Genomic DNA, 23,077 nt, shown 5'->3' with positions numbered 1-23,077 from the left:
CATCTGGAGGTTGACGGGGGCTTAACTATTGGTATTCCAATTGAATTTTCACATATAGGTAACTCTTTTAGAGTGGTTGAAGAAAGTTACAAATCCTGTAATAGACAAATCATTTACCAGGGACAAAGTACACCAATCCCAAAGAAACTGAATAAATGGACTTGTGTGCCCTTGTCCAAAACATGTCCTTGTTTGTTCCATGGAAGGGAGAGAGCTGCTTTTGAAGTTGTGAAAACGGTTGTTCTTTGATGGATTGACCTTGCTATTGCACTGGAGCCACTCAGAAGCTTTGATTTGCCTCGGCCGTTTCCTCCTTTACATCTGTTTGGGTAAAATGGTTGGCTTCGATCAAAATGAAAAGTATGCTGGGATCAGGACAACCTGGGTAGGGAAATGAGGAGCGAGGCCAGGTCAGGGATGACTTCACCTGTTTTCTCAAGGGCCACTCTAGCTTCTTGACAGTGACTCAGGAGCCAGAAATGGCGGCCTGGCGAAAGTGACACACATGTTGGTAACTTCCCGATTAGACTTCTGCAACGTGCTCTACATGGGGCTGCCCTTGAAGATGGTCCGGATACTTCAATTGGTGCAAAATAGAGCTGCCAGGCTACTGACGGGGACTGGGCGTTATGTTCACATGACTCCAGTCCTCTGTCAACTCCACTGGCTCCCCATTGAAGTCCAGGCTCAATTCAAGGTGTTGGTTATTACCTATAAAGCCATTAACAGCTTGGGTCCTGGTTACCTAAAGGAGCGCTTACGTCTATACGTGCCCTCACGCTCCTTGAGATCAGCGGGAGAGGCCCTTCTCCGGGACCCTCTGTGAATGATATTAGGAGGGTGAGTACCCGGAGGAGGGCTTTCTCTGTGGTGGTGCCCAATCTATGGAATGCGCTCCCCAGAGAGGTCCGCCTGGCGCCGTCGTTATTTGTTTTTCGGCGCCAGGCCAAGACCGTTTTATTTAAACATCATTTTAATTGTTAGCTTATTTATTGATTTTATATTTTTGGCCAGGGCGTTTCCAATTATATTGTTTTTATATGATTATATGTATTTATTTATTGTTGTAAGCCGCCCTGAGGCTTCGGCGAATGGGGCGGCATAGACGTTTACTAACTAACTAACTAACTAACTAACTAACTAACTAAATAAATAAATAAATGTGTTGTGTTGTGTTGTGTTGTGTTGTGTTGTGTTGTGTTGCAGAGACTGACCTTTTTACAAGCCATGTGGCCACATAGTAGAGTTGGTGCCATCTTTTCCCATTTGCAGCTAGGTTACTTAATCTATAACTTTTCTTTCAGATTTTCTGTTTCAGTGTAGAATTATTCCTTTCTGCAGTTTTTTAAAAAAAAAATCTTATGGGAAAGCACCATTTTTGTCCTACATGTTTGTGATGCTTCTGAGGAAGCCTCCTGAAGCACTTTATAGGCCTGAGATGTTCATCTATAAAATGTCAGAGGAACATCTTTTGTGTTCATCTAGCGAACTGAATGGGAGTGTGCAGATTGCATATGCCAGCTGGCTCTTGGTGCTCTGGAACTTGCAGTACTTGTGAATGTCTCCATCAATTATAGAGCAGTGACCTCTGGGATAAGTAGAGCTGGACAAAATTCTAGTGTTTCTCTTTGCTAGCAGCAAACTACCTTCATCAGATCTGCTCATAGCAAATTTGCTCATAGTTCACTGAGAAAGCAAATATGTGTACCAATTCTGCACGCTTTTTTTGGAAAGTAAAACCTCTAAGGAATCTCTGTTTACTGACACTATGCAGAAAGCAATTTCCGTGCAGCATGGTATCTTGGCAGGAGTTCTCCCAAGAAACTTCCATATCTGGTGGGAAAACTTCCATGCAATCCGATGGGGGTGAAGTTAGAGGAAGGGAAGCAGAAAAACAGCAGTGCTGGACATTTCTGTTTGGTAGGACAGCTTCTACGCCTCCAAGTACAGACCCTGCAATTTCCCCTCCCATTCTGTGAGTGCTTGATTGCTCTGCTGAGCCCGGAAAGGGTGACTCTATGAGCTTCCTCAACCTGGCGCCCCACAGCTGTGTTGAAGGTGGTTGTGTGTGAGAGAGATCTCCTTAGCTTTTCGCTGTACTACTGTTCTTAAGGGCACAGGAGTCCTGGCCTCATTTGCATCAGGGACCCAGAGAGATGAGCAGAAAGGTGGACCTAAGAGGAAAGATTTCTAGAGTTTGCCTCACACTTTGATCTACACCTCAATATATCTATCTCCTACTTTAAAACTTGGTGTTTGCTGGCTCGTTGTCACAATGTATATTTGCTTTTATGGACCACTCTTTGGTGGTTTGCTTGTCTACTTCATTGCTTTGTCCGCTGCTTTAAGGCACCTGCAAGAAGGTAGGATACAGAGGTCAAAATAAAGAATCAGAAAAATTAAAGATGGGGTCCATTTTTCTGCTTGAGCTTAAAAGGTGAGTCATGGTCTGAAGAGGTGGATAAACGTGGTTCTCGAGGACTTTGGCATGTTCCAGTGCTGTCTCTCACTTTGGGGTTTTTGTCCTTTTCAGATGCGCTGGCTCCCTCCCTCAGAGGCTGCTTCTCAGGGTTGGAAGTCCCGTCAATTCTGCTGAATACCGTGTAAGTGGATGGAGAACAGCTCTATGCAACTGCTCCACATTATCACTAGGGGGAGCACTGGGGCCAGCAATGCTTTGCTTTCTTTCCCATGTGTATGATCCATACCAGGCCTGTGCCGGTTTTCCTCCCTGCTTAGTCCCGCAGCCCATATGGCTGAGATTACCTGTTCCAAACGGGCTGCCAAACATTCTCTCTCCTCTGCCCTTCCTCTCCTTTCTAACTTCCAACCTGCTACAAAGGAGGAGCTCTGCAGTTTTCCGCCAAAGGTGCAGACCTCGTTCAGAAAATAGGCAGAGGTGAGCACAACGCATTACAGCCTTTTCTTCAGAGAACTGGCAACAAGAACGAGAAAGTAGAAGAACTTACGTTGGCAGCCCCAGGTAGTGGGCCTGGCCTTGCAGAAGTAACATTCTGAAGCCTGCGTGGGTTGGTGGAATGAACTTTGGCGCACAACACTGGTGGTTCTGCGTTGATGGGCTGCTTTGCAGCATTTTGGCACTGCCGGAGCCTCTTGCTGCAAAACCAAAACTGGGTCCGTGTTGCAAATCCAGAAGTGTAGGATCCCGTTCTGGTTGGCTGCAGGGAGCATGCAACACCAGGGCAGCTGCCCCGTAAAGCTGCTTTCTGTGCCACCCAAAGCCTGGAAATTTATCCTGTGTGGTTTGTTGGGCAGCTTTTGGTCTACCCCACTCTGGTAGCTTTTGGGTCTGCCCCACAGACAGGGGCAGTATGGTGTGGTTCAGCTTCCCAGCTGGAGAAGAAAGGTCAGGATTTGAGATAGGTTTCCCTCCCTTCTCAGGAGCCGCTCCGTATTACCCTGATGTGCTTGGGCCCTGGAGAACATTAAATCAACTCACCACCTTTCTCATTCGGGACTTCAGTGCACTGCATGGTTTATTTCTTCTGAGATGAAAGATGGAGGGTAGAGTGAAGGCATGCACAGAGTATAGGCTTTAAAAATCTATTTTCCATCTGCAAGCCCTGGACATTGCCGCTCCGTGAGAAGTTCTTGAGGAGATTCAGCCATCCTGAAATTCACATGATAATTCATGGGACGCTCTACTAATCCTCTCACTGAGAACAGTGGAATTGTTAAACATTTAAGGATTTGTTAAACTTAAGCCCTCACATAGACGACCATGGAACTTGTTCAAGCAGTTTGAGCTAGAAGTAGCTCTTCCCAGAACATGGCTTGGAGAAATAATAACGGGGATAGGATGCTGCCTCACTCAATTACATGTATATATACTCTCTATTCCAAGTAGGGGGAGAGGGAATGTGGATTTGTTGACATGAATAGTATTAAAATTAAGACATGAAACCATAAATGCATAAAAGACCGTCTGCACCTAGCCAGTGGTTTTGAATTGAACCGCCACCAGTCACTTGACTCAGCCACATAGAAATCTTGGGGATGTGCCACCACCCATAAGACCCTGTTCCTCAGTACTGCTGTCCACCTTGCCTTAGGTAGCAGCTCCTGATGCTCAGTCTCATTTTAGGGTTGCATTTAAATAAGAGGCTCCTAAGATTAAAGTGCAAGCTCACTTATCATCCCTGCTGTATTCTTTGGTGGCAGTAATTAATACCTTCACTGTATAGCCCAGTTTATTTGATATATAAGTGTGAGGGGGGGTTATGTTACTGTTTTTTACATTGCATTTGTATCCCATTGCTTTCCTCTTGTGAAGAACCCAAGGGGGCTTAGCTTACATAGCTCTATTTTATCTTCACCACCACAACAACCCTGTGAGGTGGGTTAAGCTGAGTGCATGACCGCCCCAAAGTCATCCAGTGATCTTCATGGCTGAGAGGGGCCTAGAACCCAGACCTCTTGGGTCCCCAGCTCAACATCTAATATGTATTTATTTATTTAAAACATTTTTATACCGCCCCCATCGCAACAAAGCCTTGGGGCGGCTCACAACAAGAACAAAGAGCTAAGAGAGTAGAGTAACCACACAGCCACAGTCCCAGTCTTGCAGTCACTCGGTAAGGAAGGTGTCTGAGGGGGACAGCATTCCCCTCAGGCTGTTTTACTGCAGGCTCAGACAGAATGAAGGCCCAGCGAGATCTGAACTCACAGTCCATGGTTTACAAGACCAGTGCTCCAACCCTGGAGCTAAGTAAGAATTTGGGGGCCAGGCTGGTTGCCAATGTCCTTCCGCATTGGATCAGGCCCAAAATTTGACTGGTTAGTAGAGTGTGTGTTGAAACTGCAATTGCTTTAGGCACACACTGCACAAACTGCACTTGCACTCTACAACTCGGGCAGGCATGTCTCACACATGGCAGGCATGTTGTGAGCAGAGTCAGCTAGAGCCAGAGGTCAGACTAGATGACCCGGGAGGTCCCTTCTGACTCGCTCTATTTCTGTGTTTCTATGTTTCTATACAAGCAACCAACAGGCAGTCCTAAGTCACTTGCTGCCTTTCTCTAACGCAAAGGGGAGTCATGCACCAGCAACTTCCCTCCCTCTTTTTGTCATTCTAGCCCAATAAAATGAATCGGCTGATTTAAAAAAATTCAGTGATTGGACATCAAGGTCGGAGAGTTGTAAATCAAGTGCTTGAGCATGCACACAGCCATTTTATTGATGGACATGGGTTGTGAGGATGAAAGGGCAGGACATTTGTGCTGGTTTAAACAGTGCAAAGCAATTCAGCGAGGCCCAAAGCAGGCCAGGGACCTTTTCCGTATCAGCCATTCCCTCCTGTGCAGGATGGAGGATTCTGGATCCAGCCAGAGTGCAAAGCAGCCATACCTGTTGGGTCTCATTGTTGCACTGTGTGAACTGCAGGCAGCCTCAAACACACCTGCATTCTTCTTCACCTGCCTATTGCATGGATTGATGCGGAGTGGAAGACAAGCTGTGGTTCAGGAACAGCCAGGCATACTCAAAGGGAACAGCATTATGGGGCTGCTTGGAACTAAGAGGGAGGTCCCAGCATGCTTAGGGGAGCTCGAATGTTTGCTGAAGCAGAAATGTCATGGGGGACTGCAAAAGGAGCAGGAAAGCCCTCCGAAGCAACCTAACGAACTCTTCGCATGCAGAGTGGCCTCAAAATGGGGAGTGCCTGCTGCAGATCATTGGTGGATGAAGGAATAAAAAGGAATGGGGGTGCTCCAAAAAGGCATGGCCGGGCAGGGGGTGCTTGCAGAGGGGGTGCTGCAGCGTTTTGCTGCAGATCTGTTTCGTGATGGCTTATTACCAGTTTTCTCTTCCAAGGAACCACTGATAAACTCAGGAGTGCCAAGATTCCCCAGGACAGTTTAGAACCCACCAGCCTGGAGCCTCTCTTGGGCAGCTTTTGCTTCTCCCCGGCAGAATGACAAGCAAAGCAGGCAGCTCTTCTCCCTTGGTGGCTCCAGCTGGCAACATCCATCGGGTTTGCAGGGAAGATGCTCTGGCATTCCAGCTCCCGGCATTCTGGGGCCAGACAGCGAGAGCCAAGCGCGGGAGTGAACGCTTGCTATGCGTGTGAGATGGCTCAGTGTCACCCAGGTCAGCTCGAGCGGATGTAGATTCCTAGGGAGAGGCTGTGTGGGGAGCTTGGCATGTTTGTGTTTAAATTTCAAGGTGGTTTTTAGCACGCACAGAATTGCAGAGAGACGAGCCTAAGTTATATGCAGTATTCTGCTGAGAGCAGTTGGGAAAAGGCCGATACGAGCCTCATGAAAGCAGGGGTGGAGAAAGTCTGGGAGGACCTAGAACCTCTGCTGAGACACTTGGAAAAAAACAACACTACAGCCTTGAACATGAGTCAACAAAAACAGAGAGAGGATGACTTTGGATCTAATTGCAGAGGGAGAATAAGGACAGATAGGATGGTGGTGAAAAGGGCCTTACGGGGTTCAGCAAAAAGGGGGCTGGCTTCAGCAAGTCGTGTCCTCTGAGCTGAATTCTTCTGCCCGACGGGGATGCATCGCCTGATGCCCTCGTTGCAGACCCAGCTGCAGCAGTGGGCCTTGCCAGCAAGCCTTCCGAGAGGTCCCTGGCCCACTTCTGCTCACTCCTAGCTCAGCAGCATTCCTCTGGCAAAAGGAAGCACCAGGGAGCCAGACTTGGGGAGGTGCTTTCCTGGCATGCAGCGGGGAGAGGAGAGGAACGGAAATGGCTTGGAATCAGGATACTGACCCCTGCCCTGCCTCTGGTCCTGTCTTTCGGCTTGGCAGAGCCGCCTCTGCATCCTGCCCACTTCCAAGTTGTAGTTGGCAGGAATGTGCAAAAAGCCCTTCTGTGGAAACACACCTCCTTTTGCACCAGGAGCTCCGTATGGCCACCTTCGCCGTGGCAGCTTGCTGCGCGTGGAACGTGGTCGTGCCTTCAGTTAGCCCGGCTAGTGCCAGGCTAATTTTGATTGTCTGTCTTGCTTTCCCTTTTATTTCAGAATGTGATTGTACTGGCTAGTGTGTCTGTTTTGTTTGATGGATTCTGCATATTCTGCTGTTAGCAGCATGGAGCAGCCCCATTACTGGGCAGGATTGTGGGTTGCAAATGAATGAATGAATGAGGAAAACAGACAGCCAGCCAGTTCTCCAGGGGTCAGCTTTAGCCTGGAGAAACAGTTGATTACGGTATACATTTGTCTTCGTCATGGCCCTGTCAAGTTCAGGGCCATGCAGTGGCCTTCTAATGGCCTTCAGGGCCATGCAATGGCCTTTTTAGGAAGTTGGCCCCAGCTCTCCCAAAGTACACGGGCTCCCTGTCAGAGCACAGAGCGGGACTTCAAAGGCGAGCTTAGCCGAGCTGAATCCAGAGAGGCTTCTCTGTTCCTAGCCTTGCACTGCCCCCTTCTGTAATCTCAGATGCCTGATGCTCCTGTCCTCTCTATCCTGATCAACTAAGAAGCTGTATGACCTGGCAAAAGCCAGGGTGTGCGATTGTAGCTCCAGCATGCTGAGCTAGGCCTTCCTCCTCCCATTGGTGCTGCATAGAACGGTTTCCCTGAGAGGGAGCACATGCTCCTGAGAGGCCCTTGGCCCACCACAGTGTGATGGCATTGTGGCGACGGCCGCCATCTCCTACCGTTGTTCTGAGCCGGGTGTAAAGGCCTCCGCTTTGCAGCCACGCGAGGGTGCCTGTCCTCTTCAAAGGACACATGGAACATTGCCATGGTTCCTCGATGGACCCCCCTCTTTTGAACTGCAGTGCGGTAGCCGCTTGTTAGATCAGATGAGGAGAGTTAATCCCAGCTACCGCCCCCGCCCTTCAACCCAGAAATAACAGAATCTACAACCATCCCTTGCCCCCAAGGAAAGTTTGGAAATTGCTCCATTTCACAGGGCAATTATGCCAAAATGAGCATATGAAACATTAGAGAGAGCACAACTCACCGTCTTCAACGTCTTTCCCTTCTCACCACCAAAGCACTTGATTAGTTTAGCTTTATTGGGCAAGCAGGACTCGTAGCTTTCTATGGTTCACAGCAGAACGTGACAGGCCTTAATGCTCAGCAAGACTAATTTCCTCTATTCCGTGGTTGCATTGTCCAAAGCCATTGGTAGGTGTTGGGGGTGGCAGTGGGTTTTCTTTGCAGAGCGGCTGAGCATGCATGCTGTTATTTTCATACCGGCATATTCATGAGCAAGGCATGCATGCGAAAACTAGATTTGTGTATTTCGCTGCGCTTTTCAACATAACGGGTGCTCTAACAAGGAGAGCTGAGATGCTCTCACAGCCGTGGATGGAAATAGGGCTGTCAACAGCCTCCTGCAATGGCAAAACCCCAGTGAAGAAGGAAACATCCCTAGTACTTTGCCTGCAGTAACTACATGAGCCTTGAGAGAGACAGAGAGAGGGCTCCCTTTTAAATGCTAAGCTCAAGAGACAGACCATTTACAAGTCGAGTTAGTACACAAGAGGTACACTCCCTTGGCCGGGGAACAGTTTTGTGGGAAAGCACTTCTTCCAACCAAAGCCGCCTCTGTTCCTACTCATTTGACCCATCGGGACTCTCATTTGCCTAGGCAGGGTGGGAGATTAGGAATGACGCCATGCCTCGGGCCAGCTTCCCCTGCCAGCTTTGGGAGTCACTACAATGCAAGCTGTTAGTGTCTGACTCAAGCAACTGCTTAATGCAGCCAAGCTCTGAGAAATCACAGTCTTTTTTATTAGGTGCAAAGCTTTACTGCCTTCTCTTGGAGAAACAATTCTCACTCATCCGAATCTTCCTCTCAGGGTTTCTCTGAGGATAAAACTAGCCCTGTCAATGCATTGTAGGAGGAAGGGTGGGATGCATACTTGACCAGTAATAACACTGTTTGGCTAAAGTTTGACATTTTGACCGTCTGAGATGGAATTTCAGGTTTCCCACTGAAATCAGTGGAGCGTAATCAAGCTTACTTTGGCTGGATTGCCCCAACTGCGTTTCACAAAAAAGCGAGAGATATCCAAGGTGGGGGCACACCAGTTGCGACCCCCACAGTCCACAATGTCACTCCACCAGTTGCCTGTTCCAGCTCAGGGAGAATTAAATGGAACACTTAGCCATCGGTAAACCAATTTGCTCTGAATCTGCCCAAGGCCATTTCCTCCACCTGCTGAAGAAGAATGTGCAAGAAACCCAGTTGCTTCAGGCAGCAAACAACAGGGAAGTCGCTCTCCTTGTAGGTTCCCCAGAGACAGACAGCGGACAAGACTTGGTTGGATGGCAGGGCGGTGCCATGGCCTGAAAGACTTCGCAGTATTTGTCCATGGAAGTGTTTTCCATGTCATCAGTTTATCGTAAATATGAATGGAGGTAGGCTGCAGTTCCAGGTTGTAGATGGATGTGGGTGTTGATCTTGCACAGTTTTTTGAGTTGGTCACATGCATTGGGGTATTAATTGTTTCCAGCACCTCCCCCTTTAATAAATATGTGGTTGCCTTTAATGTTTTACAACTGTTCCAATAAAACTTTCTGTATACTGTAACGTTTAAAGCACTTCAACTGTGCTTTCATTTTTATGCTCGAATATCTTATATGTGCACTTGGACACTTGGGGAAAATGTTGTTTACAAAATACCAGTAAAGTATGCATGCCAGGTTCAGTAATGCATAGATAAAGTTTCTTGTGCAAATTTTCCAGAAAACAAGGATGAAACAAGGCTTCTAATGTTTTATTATTATTTTCATTTTCATTTTGATCTGAACAACCTGAGCCTGGCTTCTGAAAATGGGAAGAAGGAGAGCCACAGGGAGAATGTGACAGACTATAAAAGTGTGAAAGCTTGAAATAAGAGATTCTAAAACAGAACTAACAAAGCTGAAGCGTGATTGGAAATCTGAGGCGGTGGAAGGATTTGATACGCCTCTAGTTGGGATTTCAGTAGCTCAGGATGTTCTTCCCCTGTCCTCATCTGGGCCTTAGCTTCTGCATCCCTCCCATAGGTTGTGCTCTTAAAGCCAGAATAAAACAGCACTGCTAAAGAAGTTATGTAATCCGAAGGAGAACAGAAGAGGGGCTGGCCAAAGAACAAAGGGGGTAACGAGGACTTTTCAGGCAGTGTGTGCTCTTCTGGAAACCACTGCCAGAACAAGGGCTCAGTACATTTCATCCTGCAACTATGATACCTCTCAAATGGACCCAGGACAAACACAGGCTGGCGTTCTCGATACACAGTTGCTCAGCTGCAGTTATTTTTGGCAGCTACTGTGTGTGCACCTGGAGATGCTTCAACCACCTGCACAAGAATGCATGCAGTTTCTCCTGCATTGAGACCATGAGTCAGATAGGAAATAGGGTGGGAAGATGTCATCTTGCTGTGCATCCCAGGATTGGGCAGCTTCTGTTTTTAATCTGTTGTCCATTCAGTGTACCCAGTGAAAAGAAGCTCTGTGGATTTTGGAAAGTTACACTGCAGCGATCACCATGTTAAGACAAATGCATTTATAAAGTAGCCCTTACTCGGGAAATTCTCTCTCTCTCGCTTTCAGGTGTTAATGCTCACATCTTAATACAAATGTAAAACGTGTTGCAAGTATTATTTAGCTGCAATGTAAACTTTACTATAAAGTTTGAAAAGAGGAAGCTCATGATGGTATTTCTGACAGCGTCAGGCTGCTGTTGTGTCTGCCCTTAATGGTCTTGGAAAGAGTCCTTGTCACCCCTCACACCTGAAAGAGACTCTCATGGTGCATGTATCTTTCTGTCACAGGTACCAGGTGTGTGATGGCGGCTACAATCTGTCTTGTGGGTATTAACGCATTCTTCCTAAGGCGCTACTCATTTCTTACCTTCATCTTCAAAGTTACAGTGTGGTGGGTAAGTCAAAGCCTCGCCATGAAAGCACGCTTTGAGTTGGACGAACTCAGTTGTCTTAATCGCTAAGTGCTGCAAAGAAAGAAGTGGCAGCGTCCCAAACAGTGGCTTTGCTCCTTCCCTTTCAGCTGTGCCAGTGGGAACCAGTGGGGAACTAGCATTTTGCAAAATAACCCCTGACACGAGCAGATCAGGACAAGTCAGTAGAACTTGCAGGTTCCGCTGGCCTGCCCCAATCAGGAAACAAACATTTCCCCCAGTTCCTGGTTCCTTTACCAAGCGTTAACTTCCTGCAATGCTAGCAAGAGGTTTCACAGGCATGAGAAGATACTTCCCCAAGCACTACATTTTTATCCTGACGGTTGCTTCGTTTCAAGAGCCACTGCTGTGTAATGGTGTTTCTGTGTATTTACCTTCACAGAAATTAAACTGGCTGAAGGATCTCATTTATTTATCAGTTTGTTTGTTTGTTTGTTTGTTTATGCTCACCTTTTTGCTGTACAACAACAACCATGTGAGGTAGGTTAGGCTGGGAGTCTGTGATTGGCCCAAAGACACCTGCTACACTTTGTGGCTTGGTGGGGAGTAGAAGCTGGATCTCGCAAGTCCTAGTCTCACATGTCCACCACTTCACTCTCCTTGCACTGCGAGATTTTTGTGACAGGCACGTCCATCACTGAGTTGCTGCTGCTGGTAGCAGCCCTTTAGATGCTCGAAGCTTTAGTTCGCTTTGCAAGGGTTTGTGGAAGGACTGGCCGCACCAAGGATTTTGCAAAGCCGAGTGCATTAACACACTGCCAACCCCCAATGTTGCTTGTGTTTAAGAATTGGTTAAAGGCATAGCTCTCACGGCCAATGCACATGCTTGCAGAGCGGGGCAGGAGGAAATTCCCCCAAAAACCCATGTATAGAGTGGTTGTCCTGGCAGAGAGACACAAACACGTTAAGCTGCTGCAGTACAGTAGCACTGACTGAAGGCCCTCGTATCTGAAGGCCCTCATATCTGAACACCCCTTACGGTATGTGCCACTGAGTGCTTGATTTTGCTGCATTCATTCAGAAAAACACCAAATGTTCCTAGTAAAATATTAAATATTCTCTCCGGTGTCCAAAAAGAAAGAGTACCAAGCATCATGATATTTTTCTCTGCTTTTGCTTTTTGTTGCTTGTTTCTCAAAAGCCTTGGTGGGCGGCTGTCACTAATAGGATGCTGGCCTAGACAGGTGGCTTGATTCAGTCCAGCAGGTGCTGGTTCTACTCCTCATGACAGTCCACGGGGGTCAGAAGTAAAGCTCCAGAGCAGCACCTGCCCCTTCCCTTCACTGCCTGCATTCAGGTTCTGATCTCATTCATGCAGAACTCTACTACACTGACTTACAAAAGCTGCAGTGTAATTTAGAAAATGTTTGCATGTCCTCACGCGATGGGGCTGGAAGAAAACAGTGGCATGGTCTGCAAAGAACAGGCAAATTGAAACGGAGGCTCCTCAGGCGAGAAGGTTTAGGAATCCCTCCCAGTAGATAATGCAGTTGCTCCTCTAGCCGACTGTGCCCTATGCTCACACATGTTCTTGGACCTTGAAAGGTTCTTTTCTGCATTTCCAGATGTTCTAGCACAGGGATATTATTATTGTTCATTACATTTCTCTACGGCCTGTAGCCAAAGCTCTCTGGGTGGTTCACAACATTAAGTCACCCATCCAGAGTTCAGCCAGGCCCAGCCCTCCTTAGCTTCCAAGATTAAGCAGGATCAGGCACTTCAGGCTATATGGGTGGCATATGTTTGTTGCCCCCATTCTCTGTCAGCAAATTCTGAGGTGGCTGGGGCAGGTGCACCCCTTCTTGCCACCTTCTCTGATGGAGCTCTCTTATTGAGGCGCCTGCAACCTATGCTTGACCTCCTTGGGCTAGATGGTGAGTTTTGACGACCAGCAGGAACATGCGCTGTATGATCTTGGTCATCCCAAGGTCATGCACGCTCTCCCCTTTCCAAGAACTTCATGGGCTCTTTCCTAAGTGGCATATCTTCTCTTTCTTACAGGCTTGAAAAACCTCACACAAACTTGGATTCCTTCAAGACTTTGCCACAGCCTCTATCACACATCTGCTTCTTAGAAATAAAACATTAAAAATATTGAGTAGTAATAATATGTTCCTCTTCTACACTGTATACAATTTCAAGGAGGAGAAGAGTGCAAATTCTAAAAAAAAGTATTGGGGAACATCTGGTTTGAAAAGGTATTTTCAAGCAAAGCAACAAAAAGAGCAAGTATTTTTGTATCGAGCATTTTAAGTTGAAAGATCCTATGCTGGGATGGATAATTGATGAAGCGCTTGACTTTTAAATGCCTGTAATTAAGGTTTCTCTTTTCCCTATCCTTTTAAGCTGCATGTTCAAGGCATGTTTTTAAATCTTGTTTAGATTTTTAAAACTATATTGTTAAAATGTACAGACATTTTGGTTATCCTGGCTGGGAGCCCGAGATGATGTGTGTTGAACATACAAAGTGTTCCTGTGGTACATATTCATGTTTCTACTAATTGTGCAAAATTATATTGAGCAAGACAATCAAAAATATGTTTTTTTAAACTTTGGAATATGTGAGTTTGACAGCTGAGTTCAAACTGTATTTTCTTCATGTGCAACTGCATGGAAATGGCACTTTCTAGTGCACAGTATGACGCCAGGGAAAAATTCAAGGTGAAAAAAGTGCTTCCGTACTTGCAATGATGGTTGTGGCTGTTACTGCAAACAGCTTCCATTCAGATAAACATGTCTCAGTGTGCAGTTGTGTACCCTACACAATTACTGGTGGGGGTGAGGGCTGTTGTGTTGCCCCAGTGGGATGCACTTCTGTGTAGACATGCATTGGATTGCAGTTAGCCACCCAGCGGTTGTTGGATCACTGCAGGAGCAAAGGACAATTCTGCGGTACATTCATTGGAGTAGAGAGCGCATGGAACCTTCTCCTGGCTGAGAAGCTCCAGCTTCCAGTGATCTAGAAGCCCACCATCCTTTGCAGTTGATCGCCCTTTGGCTACTCGATCACAACATTGGTGGGCCTGACTTTACCTGGCTGGCTGAGCAGGAGTTACTTGTTGTAATGCAGTTGAACCCTTCTTGGACCTGCTTTCCCACCAGGTCTTGTTAATGTTTGTCTGAAGAGTAAGCATCTTCAGTTTCTTATTGAAAAAGTTAATCTTCAGGGAAACACGACTGATGTGTCACAACATTAAAGACTTCAAAGACTGTAAACTTCAGAAGTGGGATTGAAACTACCCAAGTGAAAATAAATGGATGACTTGAGCAAAATTAACATGTGACAGGAGGTGGCTGAATAATTCTAAAGGGAACTGCATTGGAATTATTCAGCCCAAAGTGTGATTTTTCTGTATCCCATTATATTGGCATGGGTGGAACAGATGCTTCCAATTTGTTTTCTTTTTTAAGTTGTTAAAAGGTACTTTTCTATTGTAATTTTCTAAAAATAAAGACAATGACTGTAACTTAAAATATTCATAAATCAATGGATTACCACACAGTGTCTGGTTATTTACATCCCTCTGCTTGAGATAATGCAAGAATAAACAGGGAAAATAAACTGCTTCCTGGGAATGGTGATCTTCAAAAGGGTTTCTGCATGGGTCAGGCTTGCCACCTTCTTGGCAGCAAGCAAGCCCAACATAACTGGGATTTGGCCCCAGGGACTGCTGCATCCCTCCATTAATGGAAGGTTCTTTCATTCAAATATGGAAGGGGAGGCAGAAATTTTTTTGCTGAGCCTCCCTCCCTGCCAGCCAGAAAGTAAGAGCAACCTTGGCTTGATTCAGACAACCATCTGCACTAGCCTGTCTCACTAGTTCACACATTTTGCAACACTGAGCAAGACCATTCATTACAATCTGAGCAGAAACTGGGTGAGGCATACTCTAATCTTAGGGTCCATGATGATGGCTTGTAGAAGTAACTGCATAATTTCAGTAAGTGCCAAAATGGCCTGCTCAAAGAATCCAGTTAAAGTTGAAGCAACTTTAGAATCTTGAATAATTAACCATTTTGCCTCTTGTCTGTTCCTTTTGAAACAATCTCTTTATGCAACTAAAAAGACCCTTGTTTGCCATGTTGTATATTGCAAAGGGAACTTGAGAATTAGCAATGAACAATTACTGAATGGGCAAAAAATGAGGGTGACTACTTTTGAACTCCTTCACTTGTAGCAAACTAGTATCGTGTATTCCTAGATAATAGGAGAATTAAAGGACCTCTATCAACTGACTTCCATGCTGGGAAATTACTTGTTCAGAGCTCTTTTCATTCAAAGCGCTTTAGCTCAGTAAGACATTAATATAATTAGCAACGTTTGGCTTTCTGTTCTCCCAGACCCTTAACAGTACCTGCCTGGCAGAACATCATGCATAACACAGATATTGCTGTCTTGTACTTATTTAGACAGGGGTCAGTCCTACAACTCCCAACATGCACAAGACTGCACACTCAGAGCAAGGCTCTTCTGCCCCCATAACCTAAGCAGTGGCTCCAGTTGGTTTGAAACCCAAGTGCAGAAAAGTTCCATCACCAACACTGGCATTAGTCAGCTACCTTCTCTCCACTGCTCTAACATGTCATGCTGCCTGCCCGTAAATCTCTTCTACACTAAGGCAACAATGCATACTGGAGGGATGGGAAACCTGATGCCCTCCAGGTGTTTGGGGCTACATGTCTCATTGACCCCAGCCAGTTTGAACTACGATCAGGGATGAATGGAATCGTCTTCCCCGCTTCTAACATTCGCTGCGCTGTTGCAAATGTAGCACAAGGTTGTTCATAACCCTGGTTAAGAGACTGGGAATGTACTGCATTAACAAATGTATTCTAGTCTCACTTTCCAGTAGTGAATTTTCTCTTCCCAGCCTAACACAGACTTATGGAAACCGTCTGCAATGGCTAACATTAATTGTGGTTCCCATTTTTGAAATCTGAACCAAGAGGTAAATCATTTTTACTTGGCACTTGTTAGCAGGAGAAAGAGAAATTACGTTAACTTGACTGAAGGTACCTTGCAGTGAAAAAACAGCTATTTTTAATTGCGCCAAGGCTGTGTCTGCTGCTGGTGGTCTCTAGGCAACAGGACACAGAGGAATTCAGTCCAGCACATTAGCAGCAACCTGAATGTGAGCCACAGAGCTGGAAGTAATTGGATGTCACTGCCATCACTATCTCTGTGGTTATCCCTACCTTCAAATCCCTTTCCATCAGCAGGTATCAAGAGCCGAGTACTCCCCTGAGTCCTACCACCATCTGCCTGCGCTGATCAGAACTGACAAGAAAAGCCAAACGGGCCTTCTTTACACAATTTGTCGAAGCCCACTTGCCTTTTTCTCCTCCATTCTCTAAAAGCCTGGAAGGAGTGTGATGAATTATAGATCAAATGCATTACAAACTGCTTCATGTCAGTTCTCTCAGGCAACCATGCAAAATCCTGCTGGTACTTCTCTTTTCATTCTCTTCCTTCCCTCTGCCATCCTTCCATCGTCATAAATATCAGGGGAGAAACTTAAAGTACCCTTCTGTTACAGCAATTTGTAGAGCCAGCATCCAACAGATTTCTATTTCGAGTGCCAAACTGATAAAACTGAAAAATTACACACTCAATTTGTGATGACTAGATTTTTTAAAGTGGCGCTAGCAACAGATTGCCTGTTACATTGATGCAAAAGCAATTTTGTTGTTTGTGGATTTCTAGGTACAGTTTTAACCTTTGGAGCCCAAAATAACCTGGAGAAAATGCGTAATACTATCCTGCCCACCTTAAGCTAAAATCATTCAAAGATGATTTGGTGTACATGTCCTTTCCTACTAGATAAGTGAAGCCATTCATTATCAACTACAGCTTCCTTGCAGACTGGAAAGCTGTGCCTCATTCTTTTTAGATTTATTTTAATCATGGGATACATGTGCACATGCACACCCAGGATTTTCTTGTATTTGCATTCATCCGGTCAAAATAATGAGGAAACATACTCTCATCTTTGTTTTCCTCATTGTTTCCTACAAAGTCATAGCCAGGGCCTCCTTCCAGTTGCTATGAAAACTGGAGGCAGGCCAATCCCATAGATTATCCTAAGCTTCAAAATATTGCACTTGAATAATTCATTTTGAATCACAAATAAGATAGGGCCAAGGAACATACTTTAATTAATATCCTGTTTTTCAAACTAGAAGGATACTTGGTATCTGAGGAGTTTTAGAAAAGACAGTAACAATTGCCTGATAACTCCCCATCCCATTTTTGTTTGGATAGTAGATAAATCCATTAAAATGGTAACTTGTCCCATATTTTTCTGAATGCAATGAGGACATTGGAAGAGAAAACTAACACAGATAATAAGGCTTGGAAGAAAAGTTTGTTCCTCCAGAAATTATGTAAGCGTTTAAAATGAACAAGGATATGACCAGGAGAGGCAGCAGATTTTTGGAATTCTGCCTGGCATCTAAGCTGCAGATTCTCCACGTAAGTTGAGCTGTACGAAACATACTTGTGCAAATAATGCACAATCTCAGTAATGTGAGTGGGTCCTCCATAGGTGACCAACTGGACTGTACTCAAGATTAATGGAGGTCTTCAGGACAATACATGAGGTACCTTTATTTGAGAAGGAAAAGCTCAGAGTGCCTCTGAAGCTGTATCTTGGCAATGCCTCTTTTTTATTTTCTGTTTTCAGTAAAAGCTGAGCAAACATCAGCTTTTATTTCTGTTCGGTCAATAAGAAATACACTCATCTTTCTAGAATGATTTTATTATAAACATGTTTCCTTGGCATAGATAAAACACTCAGTTTTATCTCCAAATCAAACCCAGATGAATAAAAAGAAATACCTACAGAACCCCAAATAATTTTTTCAGAAAAGTCTTAAACGATGGACATGAACATGGGCATTACATGCTGAATATATTTAACTCCAATATCAAAAATCTACTGTCAGTGAACAGCTCTGATCCAATTTCACAGTAGCCAATAAAAGAAGTATTAGGTTCTTTGATCTCGGGATCTGTTTCTTTTCGGTTGCTGCTGCACTGAGAGTGGGGAGAACCACATCACATTATGCGCAGGACACATGTCCTTCAGAGCTCCTGCATCAAAGCTCACAACAGTTCATCCCAGAAGGCCCCCTATTTGCCAGGAACCACATCAGAGTAATCCTTCAAAACACCAGCCAAATGGTCATTGTGAGTCTTGAACCTCCGTTTCTTCTGAGAAGCGGGCTTCTTCCTCTTCTGAACAGGAGCCTAAAAGGGGAGAGAGCCAATCAGCATTTTTATTTAACAAAAATAAACCCACTGAGAGCTGCCTTGCGGGATGAGACCGTGCCACCCAACATTCCCACATCACCAACAGTGCAATACAAATGCCCCTGAGAAGCTCACAAGCAAAGCATAGTGGCAGTATTCATTTATTTATATCCCACTTTTTTTTTTCCTTCCAAGGAACTCGGGGAGGCTTATGTATCTCTCCTCCATTTTATCCTCACAACAGCCACCCCGTGAGGTAGGCTGGGCTGAGAGTCTGTGCCTGGCCCAAGGTCACCCTGCTGGCCCCATGGCTGAGCAGGGACTAGAACCCAGATTGCCTGCATCCCGGTCCTGCAGTCTTACCCACTACACCACACTAGCTCATCTTCTGACAACTGGAAGTGCAATACCATTGAAAGTGGAGGTACTGTTTTAGCTATCATGGCCAGTAGCTACCAACTCTCCATGAATTTGCTGGATCCTTTTGGGAATCCTGTAAGTTGGTGGCCATAAAGTCATCTTGTGGCAATGAATTCCATACATTCTCAGGCTAAGATTTGAGAGGAGGAGGAGGAGAAATATGAAATATAAATATTTAATATTTATATTAAATATAAAATATAAATATTATATTTATGTCCTGGCTTGAGGCAGGATATAAATATAATAAATATTCTTTAATGTCAAGATCTTGGATGACTGCCAGTTCTTGAGGCTCATGGATGTGGACAAAGCGCGTGGCCCAATGTGGCCAGCCACCTGATTGCATCTAATATGGAGGGAGTGTTCACAGTTGCGTCCAGAGGGTCCACAATTACTTTACCACATAGTTATAAGCTTTGCTCATGTTTATAAAGATGGCAGTGCTTTTTTTTTCTTTTTGAGCTTGCATTCAAAGGTGTCTGATAGCTACTACAAGACAAACCAGATGTATAAGGATAGGTTGTATCCAAAACTGAGAGCATTCATCATAGGCTGCATACATGCAATGTGGTGGTAAAAGAGACGTTCAACTTTCTTTTAAAAAGTCACCGTAGTTTCCCTCTTTCATGGTTTGGAAACAAATCAGTAGTATCTAGCAGAACTAGAATGAGTAACATGTTTTAGCTGCTCTTCCAACTCTGTTGTTAATGACCTCTTTTGGCTTTGTATGCAGTAGGCTCTCTATTTTTTCTTTGAAAGTGGGAAGCCAAGCCACATGTGTAGCACAATCCTGACATGATCATTAAAGCTGAATTAGATGCACCCCAGGTTCCTCTTCCTTCCTGCTCTCGCCTCAAATGGATCATTTCCCCTTAATACAAGAAGACGGAGGGCCAGGCTAGACATGTTAGCAGCAACTGTGCAGTCTTTTCAGGGTTCATATCTTGTTTCAAACTCTGGGTATTAACGTTGGGGTGGGGGAAGCACTCTGAAAGTATCCCCTTTGCCCCTACAAGGAGACATTAAAAGGGTCTGAGAGTTGTACATATTTCTTCTAAGTCTAATCTGGCCCAGAGAAGCCAAGGCAGAAGTACGCCATTAAGGCTGACAGAAGTCAGGAAGTCGAATTGCAAACATACACAGTGTGTTTGCGATTTGAAAAGGAAGCCATGTACTCAGGTTCATCACAGGAAGGTGTTACATGTAAAGCAGCTCCTGTAAGAGCCATTTTGCTGGAAAAACCCATAAAAGAATCGTGAAGCTGTACTTCTGTGTGTTCAACTACATGTACAGCATTCACTGCCTCCGTGGGGAGCTGCGTGCAGGTGGCTGCCGCTCCTGTCGGAAACCTCCCCAAATCCAGGGCAAGCAGCAGAAGGGAACCCTTGCTTACACTGTGCTACTTCACCAGGGAGTGGCACGTAAAGGGTTCAGAGGGCTACAAATGTTTGCCTTGGATCCCAGGCAGGCAGCAACAGTGACCATGCAGACAGTCCAGGCGCGATCCTTGGCATCTCTAGGCAGCACACGAAAAAGGCCTATCTAAAATTGTGCAAAGCTGCAGCTGCCAGTCAGAGTCACTGACACTAGGCTAGATAGACTGATGGTCTGACTCAGAAGAAGGCAACTTCCTAATGGTTGGGGGCAGGAGAAGGATCGTTGCCTCAGTTCCTATCTGCATGACAGCCATGGAACACCTAGAATCATAGTATACTGGAGGTGGAAGGGGCCATGAAGGCCACCGAGTCCAACCCCCTGCTGGTGCAGGACACCAAGTTACACCATCCCATGCAGATGGCTGCCCAGTGTCTTTTTGAATGTCGCTAGTGTGGGAGAGCCCACCACCCCTCTATGTAGCTGGTTCCACTGTCGTATTGCTCTGACAGTGAGGAAGCTTTTCCTGATGTCTAGCCTGAATCTGGGTTGTTGCAACTTGATCTGCTTATTCTGTGTCCTGCACTCTGGCATCAGCAAGAAGGGATCTTGACCTTCCTCTTTGTGACAGCCTTTGAGGTACTTATAGAGGGGTGTCATGTCGCCCCTCAGTCTTCTCTTCTCAAGGCTGAACATGCCCAGTTCTCGCAGTCTCTCCTTATAGGGAAGTGTTTCCAAACCCTGGATCATTTCTGTTGCCCTGTTCTGGAACCTTTCTAATTTTCTGCATCTGAGAACAAGCACCACATACATCTTGAAACGAACCACTATGAACTTTCCCTGGTGTGCTTGAAATTCATGCATGTCCCCAGTTAATACAGATTAAATATGTTCATTTGTCCAGTCTCAATTCTACTTCTCTTCAAGTTCATTAAGAATTGACACATTAACAGTGGAACAGAATACAGCAAGCTGAGCAAAGAAAGGGCTTGTCATGTTCTTACTATTTTCTTTGGGCCCGAGTCCTGCATGGAAGAAATACCCTGGCGTTTCAGATACTCTTCTATCTTCTCTTCATCCATGGAATCCACAGGAACACTCCTCCAAAGTTTCTGAAATTCTAACATGCCAAAACAGAGTGCTAATTATTAGACATGGTGCTAGGGAAATAACACAGATAGTACCTCATTGTATTCACAATTATTCTACTCATGCAAGTGGATACCTACAAAAGTGTAAGCAGATCAGAAATGCTGCTATGCCTGATCATCATGACCCTGCAGATTCCAGCAGGTGCCAAAAATCTCAGTAAGATGGAGGGGAGGTTTCATTTTGTAGCAGTGAGTCTGATTAGAGACTCTCTTTTAGGAAAGACTCCCAATAATTTGTGACTCGGAGCAGTTTGTCATATGGATTGTGCTATGTTTTATGAATATTCGGATGCCTGAAATTAAACATCCACCAGGTCTGATATTAATATACTCAGGCCTGCACTGGAGAGCAACTGTGACCATTACCCTCCTCAGGAATACCATGTTATCCTATTTGATGCTTCCCATCTTCCTACTGCCAATATACGCAGTGGAGGCAAGTAAAATTGAGCTCCATTACCCGATCTGTTACAAGTTACTGGGAGAAACTGGCTGGTGGCACCCACCCATTTCCAGAACATCTAGTCCGGCCTTGAGATATATAATTAATAGCAAATTCATCACGCTTTTACTCCAGTCTGTAAAATCATGCTATAGTTCCTAGTGACATTTTAAAGAACTCCCAAACCCTTCAAAACTAAAAAGCAGTTGTAGCTTCTTGTTCAGAGAACACAAAGGGGCCCAAACCTTAAAAGATAACCTGCACGCAACCTGCCTCCATATATCGTTTAAAGTGCTATCTTGGAATGTCCTTATCAAGGCTGTGACTGGTACAATTCTACTTCCCTTCATTCCATAGTCATTAGAGCCCTGTCAACAGGCCCAGCTCACAAGCCATAAATAAGAAGCTAAAACACAGAGCCATTCCCAACTACACCACATATTCAAGTTGCTTTGATCTATTCAGTAAATCATTTGTGGCGCTTAGTGCTAACCTAAGAACTACTTCATGACATTTCTTCCTTTGGACACCCTGGTTCCTGAAGCACCACTACTTAAACCTAGAAGAAAGACCTGATATATAAAAGCTGACCTAGAAGTGAGCTATTATTACTATTTGAAAAGTTCTGTCTGAATTCAACCATCATTTTAATAATCAAGGATTTTAGATGGTTTAAGATTTTTTCGCACTCTCTCCACAGTTGCATTTTCTATTCTTTTCCTCCCTTTTCTTTTCTCTAAGTTTATGATGTGGTTTTATTTTAATAATTGAGGGTTTATTATTGTACTATGTAATTTTATATTATGTAAGCTGTCCTGAGTGCTTTTCAGAAGGACGGGATATAAATGTTTGTTGTAGTGGTAGAAGTGGTGATGGTGGTGATGATGATGATGCTCTGAGAGTTAGTACCTCAGGCAGTTCATATCAGTGCAGCTGTTTCAGTCTTTTTGTACACAACGAAAATGGGTGGTGCCTTAAAACTATGAGTAAATATTACACAGTTTAATGCATAGAAAACATGGTTTTGTTTATGGCATAATCATCTTCATCTTGACCACTCCTCAGTCGTCACGTGCTTAGCATCTATAGTGCTCACACATGCGCCTGCAGCATCCCCACTAAAAGGATCTCTGCAGGGCCAAGGCATTACCTTCGAATTGCAGCTGACTGAGGAAGGTAAAGGGATCGGCATCGGAAGGGCTGCAGTCTTCATCCCCGCCTGCAACCAAGCCTGGCAACACGGCATGGCACTGATTCATATTCACCCCACACCATCCCCATCTCCTTGACCCTGTTCACACCATGAGCCGTGCCCACCGAGACTCAAATAAGTCACTGCTGGTTCTGGGATGTGCAGTCAATCTCCACAGCTTAGTATGACAAGCAAACCAGGGCGGTTTGTTGCTGGGCATGGCAGAGCACTCGGAACCCATGTGTGGTAGTAACCATGGCAATAAACCATCCTAACCAATTTGCACATCTCGAGAAACTGTAGTGGCTGCCTACGGTGGTTTGAATATTCACAATGGCAGTCAGCATAGCCTTCAGG

General features: G+C 45.2%; 2 protein-coding genes across 4 annotated transcripts in view; one reads left to right on the top strand and one right to left on the bottom strand.

Annotated features, from left to right (window-relative positions):
* The window catches only part of RBPMS (RNA binding protein, mRNA processing factor), a 107,727-nt gene extending 93,343 nt beyond the window's left edge, over positions 1-14,384 (top strand). Inside the window, exons 7-9 of one of the 2 annotated variants that reach the window (XR_006413613.1) lie at positions 2,534-2,603; positions 10,744-10,850; positions 12,888-14,384. Coding sequence is in view for 1 of the 2 variants with exons in the window: in XM_044418861.1 (XP_044274796.1) it covers positions 2,534-2,596 (63 nt within the window). In the remaining variant the exon portion in view is untranslated. Of the gene's footprint in view, positions 1-2,533; positions 2,604-9,216; positions 9,340-10,743; positions 10,851-12,887 lie in introns of those variants that run through there. The other variant, XM_044418861.1, reaches the window with a different exon arrangement.
* Positions 14,385-17,628: 3,244 nt separating this feature from the next.
* The window catches only part of GTF2E2 (general transcription factor IIE subunit 2), a 34,642-nt gene continuing 29,193 nt past the window's right edge, over positions 17,629-23,077 (bottom strand). For both annotated transcript variants that reach the window (XM_044418875.1, XM_044418877.1), the window contains exons 7-8: positions 20,940-21,055; positions 17,629-18,135 (exon numbers count right to left, since the gene is read on the bottom strand). In XM_044418875.1, coding sequence (XP_044274810.1) covers positions 18,019-18,135; positions 20,940-21,055 — 233 coding nt within the window. In that variant the 3' untranslated portion in view covers positions 17,629-18,018. The remainder of the gene's footprint in view (positions 18,136-20,939; positions 21,056-23,077) is intronic.

The sequence above is a fragment of the Varanus komodoensis genome, unplaced genomic scaffold (genome assembly GCF_004798865.1).
Source record: "Varanus komodoensis strain SLA01 unplaced genomic scaffold, ASM479886v1 scaffold94, whole genome shotgun sequence".
NCBI lineage: Eukaryota > Metazoa > Chordata > Lepidosauria > Squamata > Varanidae > Varanus > Varanus komodoensis.
The sequence above is the reverse complement of the archived record's forward strand: the minus strand, read 5'-3'. Positions and strand labels throughout refer to the sequence as shown.